Source organism: Elephantulus edwardii, unplaced genomic scaffold (genome assembly GCF_000299155.1).
Source record: "Elephantulus edwardii isolate Elephantulus edwardi_28Jun2011 unplaced genomic scaffold, EleEdw1.0 scaffold00115, whole genome shotgun sequence".
NCBI classification, from domain to species: Eukaryota; Metazoa; Chordata; class Mammalia; order Macroscelidea; family Macroscelididae; genus Elephantulus; species Elephantulus edwardii.
The window spans coordinates 8,435,694-8,441,609 of record NW_006399865.1 but is presented as its reverse complement, the minus strand read 5'-3'; the positions used below and the strand labels follow the sequence as shown (position 1 = coordinate 8,441,609).

At 40.6% G+C, this 5,916-nt stretch overlaps 1 protein-coding gene across 1 annotated transcript in view; it reads left to right on the top strand.

The window, feature by feature from the left end:
* PIR (pirin (iron-binding nuclear protein)) overlaps positions 1–5,916 on the top strand; it is a 113,633-nt gene that overhangs the window by 61,313 nt on the left and 46,404 nt on the right. Inside the window, exon 6 of the mRNA XM_006892393.1 lies at positions 394–478. Coding sequence (XP_006892455.1) covers positions 394–478 — 85 coding nt within the window. The remainder of the gene's footprint in view (positions 1–393; positions 479–5,916) is intronic.

Below are 5,916 nucleotides of genomic sequence, written 5' to 3'. Positions count from 1 at the left end.
AAAGCCACCAGACTTTCAGACTCTGAGGGGACAGGATCGGCAGCTCCACTTCAATATCATCGCCCTATAAGGAACCATAAAGAGCTGTGGTGGCACAGTGAGTTAAACATGGATTTGGCAATGTAAACCCACCAGCTGCTCCACAGAAGGAAGATGGGGCCATCAGCTTCTGTATAGATTACATCCTTGGAAATGCTCTAAGGCTCTTCTACTCTGTCCTACGCATTGGAACCAATTCAATGGTAGTGAGTTTGGTTTTTCAATAGGGAGAACTGTATGCTTATACAATGCATTATGGCCAAGGCCCAGGCGAGGGGCACAAGGTTCAGCTGAAGTAAAGAACCTTATCCTTGGAACCTTGGTATAAGTTGGTTTCCTTTTTTTCTTTTTCAGTCCAAGGTTTACACCCGCACACCAACTTTGTATTTGGACTTCAAACTGGACCAGGGAGCAAAGCATTCCCAGCCCATCCCCAAAGGTAGGATGGGCTCTGGGGCGGGGGAGTTCATGATCATAGCAGGACAAAACAAGGGACGTGCTTTCTTTAGGAAGTGGTGATTTCTGAACATCAGTCCCAAGTTCTATTAATATCTCGGGGGATATGTGTTAAAATGAGCAAATCCTGCTGGGACCTTTCACTTTCAAATCGAGAAGAACTCAAAGGATGATAGGACTGGAATTTCTGGGCCGTACCCTTCATTTGACAGTTGTGGAAACTAAGGGCCTGGGTGCTGCAAACATTTGGGATGATACAAAGGTTAGTGGGACATTCAGGTTCATTCAGAGGTGCCTCAAGAAAGATCTGGCCCATAGCTGACCTTTCAGTGGGTTTTCATTTTATTCCAAAATACATTGTTAGGGGGCAGCAGAGAGGTGAAGATGGGTAGGGTGGGTGTAGAGTATGGGGACTGGTTAATCCATAGGGTTGCAAAATTTGATGGGTGGAGGGAGGTGTGTTTAAAGGAAAAGAGAAAGATTCAGTGTGAAAAACAAAGTATATGAACTTTGTAAGTAAACCAGTATAAAATATTTTTTAAAAAAATCAAACAAATACAAAACAAAAAAAGCAGCCCTACTTGCCGTCAGGAGTGTGTGAGAGTACTCATTTCTCCTCCTTCCCACCAACAGTTAAGTGTATGGTTCATGTTCCCACCACCCTGTGCTAACTAACTGAAAGGTGGGTGATTTGAGTCTATCTGGAGGTGCCTTGGAAGAAAGGCCTGGCAATCTGCTTTCTAAAGAGCACGGCTGCTGAAAATCCTCTGTACCATAGTTCTCTGATGCACATGGGGTCTTGATGAGTTAGAATCGACTCCATGAGACAGCTGCTATATTGCCTTGGTGGAGTGTGTGTGTGTGTGTGTGTGTGTGTGTGTGTGTGTGTGTATGCCACTTGGAAAGCTGTACTTCTGGTTTATTTTGTCATTCTGAATTTTAAAGCTGAGGTTTCTTTTTAAAAACATTTCAGGGAAGGTGCAAAAGAAAGTTGCTTAAAAATGCAGTTAGCATTCAGTCACCTGTGGACCTACTTTAAACAAGCCTTTTAGAAACACAGCCATGAACATGTCTTCTCCAAGTCACAGCTCTAGTCACGATGTTCTCTCTTCTCTCTCTCTCCACCCCCTCCCCACCTTCCCCTCTCTCCCCCCCCCTCTCTCTCTTACACACACACACACACACACATTTTATAGTTGCACTGCTTTATCTGAAACTAGGTTTGAGAAGTCTCTGTCCAGACAAACAATTCAAGCTTGTACTGAATTCTTTACAGAATTGATAGTTCTGACTGTCTGGAAGCAGACACATTAAGTGGTAAAATTAGGCTATATCTATATCTATATCTATATCTATATCTATATCTATCTATCTATCTATCTATCTATCTATATATATATATATATATATATTTATAGGACTCCTTCTGTCAGGATCATCCTTTGTCATATCCCCAACCCCAACCAATCCAGGTTCAATGCCACTGGAAACTCCAAGAACTGTCTGAATTCATCTTCTCTGGGAGCTCTGTTGCAGCAAATAGCCCCTGAAATGTGTGAACCATAGGCGGAGTCCTGGATGTGTTTTGTTTATAACATTTTGATTGCCTCGTTACTCATGGTAAAGGGATTTGACATGGACGTCTGGGTTATGTTTGGCTTTGGCATTTGCTTGGCAGGCTAGCTAATTTAATGTGAACTTGGTTATATCAGCACCAACTTGACAGGATAGAAATAGAAGCTCGGACTGATGCCAACCCATCTCTGATGACAGAAGAGTGGTCCCACCTAGTTAAGGGAGACTAGATACATTTCTTATGCATCAGACTAGATTTTATCTGAATTCCTTCCTATAAATAGAGTTGTGATCGATCTTTGCCATTTCTTCATTTGCTTCAGGCTAAGCCCGTTTCTGGTGTGCTGTGCTAATCTTGCAGAAAACAGATGTTTCATGCAATGGTGTTTTTGGAAGGGGGTGATACTGGGAATGGAACTGGACTGTGCATCACTTACAAAGAATCCAATTTGTCAAGCCCCTGACAGACCCAGATTCCTTTCACATCAGCCACACATTTTTCGTGTTAGCTCTTGGCTAAAATAAGAATAAGTAGTTGTATTTCTTTGTTGGGTTTTGTTTTGCAATGGCTTCTCCCATCTCCTGCAGTACAGTTTTCTTTTCTTTGCTGTCAACGGAGGCATGTATAGCACTGTTTGCTGTCTTTCACTGTGAAGGACGTAAACCTGCACTTTTAGGAAGTAATCAGTCATTTCCTACAAACTTGTGGTTCCTATGACCCCTTTGTGTTTCTAAGTGACTGTATAAAAGTTGACCATCAGTGGCCATTCTAATTTTGCCCATTTTCTTTCATAAGACCTCTGATGGAGTTGGTATTGTTAGGTGACATCAGTTGATCTGACTCGCAGTGTGGCCTTCTGTGCTCGAGCCCTATTTACAGCTTGACCTTCTCATTCTGAATAGAGCCACAACAGCAGATACAGGTCTCTAAAGCTTTACTCCAACCCCATCATATTGGTAAAGACTCTAGCTTGAGGAGACAGGTCTTCCCCAGTCGTTTTCTACTTGCTTTCTAACCCATGGGGCCTATCTTCCAGCACCCCAGGCAGTCCCAAAATGACAAATACCTGATTAACATAAGATTCTTCACAGGACGCCAACCCTCAAAGTGTATTGTATTAAAAATTCAAGGGACATAAACTGGTTCTTAGAGACAAAAGTCACAGTAATTTGATTCACAGTGCGAATCAAAACATTGTCATTACTATAACTGTGTTATTACCTTAAAGATGTTTTCGTGTATCTGGAAGTGTTTCCTCTATATTTTGCATCCACAGAAACGTACACTCTATGTATACAGTAAGATAACCATTTGACTGACTAACTGGCATTAAGTATGTACTGTATCTGAAGTGTTCTGATTTACCTGCAAATTCAACTTTAAAACAGACTAAGGAACAGAACTGGCTTGCCTGTCTACCTGATAGGGTTTTACTGCCATTGAGAAAGTTTTCACCGGCCAGCGTTTTGGTTCTTTCTTTTAATTTATTATTCATTTCAATGAAGATTTACAGAGACTTTGGATTTCCATTCATTCATTGTTGCACTTTTCTCCCCTCCCAACCTTCCCCCCTAGTATACTACACTCTTGGAAAAGTAAAAGAAAAATTCTTTCATTGTTTTACAATCCCTCCCCCCAGGTCCACTCCACTATACAGCCTTTGCTCTGGACTTCTGTCATGACAAAAATACGTAACAATCTTCCCTCTTAAACAGTTTTCTCCCTCATCTGTTTCAATGCAGTATACATTATTGAGACCATCCTTCTCAGTCTCCTCCCAACTCCGAGGTCAATCCTGCTTTACAACAGTGACACCATACATTATTTGTCCTTTTGTGACTGAGATACTTCACTCAGCATAATGTCCTCCAGGGTCACCCATTTTGAATAATATTGTATGAGTTCCTTGTCTTTCAATGCAGCATAGTATTCCATCGTGTAAACATACCAAAGTTTCACTATCCATTCCTTTGTTGATGGGCACCTGGGTTGTTTCCAACTCCTTGCTATTGTGAACAAAGCCACGATAAACATGGGTGTTCATATATCTGCTAGGGTGGCAGTTATGGTTTCTTTGGGGTTTATTCCCAGTAGTGGAATTGCTGGGTCGAATGGTATCTTTATTTGCAACTTTTTGAGAAACACCATACCACCTTCCACAGTGGTTGCACCATTTTACACTCCCACCAACAGTGAATAAGGGTTCCAGTTTCTCTACAACCTCGCCAGCATTTGTTGCTTGCTGTTCTGTTAAATTTTGCTAGTCTTACTGGGGTGAGATGATATATCATAGTTATTTTGATTTGCATCTCTCTTAGAGCTAGGGGTTTTGAACATTTCTTCATGTGCTTGTTAGCCATCTGAATGTCTTCTTCGGTGAGGTGTCTGTTCATATCCTGTGCCATTTTTTCAACTGGATTATTTACCTTTGTCTTGTTGAGGTCCTCAAGTATTTTATGAATTCTGGTTATAAGTCCCTTATCTGATATGTCATTACCAAATATTTTTCCCAGTCTGTGGCTTCCCTTTTTACCCTGGTGGAGAAGTTTTTGGATGTGCATAGGGATCTGATTCTTAGAAGATCCCATTCATCTACTTTATCTTCTCCTGGTTGTAGGTTTTTAAGGATACGTGGAAGACTGTTTATGTTGTGGATTAGGACTTCTAGCGTTCTTCCAAGCTTTTCTTTAATGAAGATTATAGTCCTAGGTCCATGATTCACCTTGAGTTGGTTTTTGTATATGGAGTGAGGTGTGGATCTTTCTTGAGTCTTTTGCAGATACTTTTCCAATTTTTTCAACACCATTTGTTAAAAAGGCTGTCATTTCCCCACTTAACTGATTTCATCTCCTTGTCAAAAATCAGTTGACCATAGATAGATGGGCTGATCTTGGGGCTCTCAATTCTATTCCATTGATCTATGTGTCTCTCATTGTACCTGTACCATACCGTCTTAACCACCACGGCAGTGTAGTAGGATTTGAAATCAGGGAGTGAGATACCTCCTACCTTTCTTCTATTTTTAAGGAGTGCTTTGCTTATTCGGGGCTTCTTTCCATTCCAAACACAACTGGAGACTCCTTTTCCATCTCGTTGAAGAATGGGATTGGTATTTGTATTGATATTGCATTGAACATGTAAATTGCCTTTGGTTGTATTGCCATTTTAACAATACTGAGTCTTCCTATCCATAAGCAAGGGATCTTCTTCCACTTCTCCAGGTCTCTTTTTGTTTCTTGTAGTAATGTTTTGTAATTTTCTTTGAATTGATCCTTTGTGCTTCTGGTTAGATTTACTCCCAAGTATTTAATCCTGTGATTCGCTATTGTGAAAGGTATTGTTTTTCTTAGTTCCTGCTCTGTATTCTCTTTGTCACTGTAAAGAAATCCAACTGATGTTTGTATGTTGATCTTGTATCCTTCCACTTTGCTAAATTGGTCAACTCTGTCCAATAGTTTTCTTGCTGAGTCTTTAGCGCTTTCTAGGTATACTGTCATATCACCTGCATAGAGAGATAATTTTACCTCCTCTTTACCTTTTATTCCCTTCTCTTGTCTTACGGCTATTGCTAAGACTTCCAATACAATAGTGAATAAGAGAGGTGAGAGTGGGCATCCTTGCCTAGTTCCTGTTCTTAAAGAGAATGCCTTTAACCTCTCTCCGTTGAGAACAATGTTGGCTCTCAGGTTTGCATAAATACTTTTTACTATGTTGAAGAAATTCCCCTCTAATCCTATTTTGTTGAGTGTTTTAATCAGGAAAGGATGTTGAATTTTGTCAAAGGCCTTTTCTGCATCAATTGATAGGATCATGTGGTTCTTGTTCTTTGCTTTGTTAATGTGATG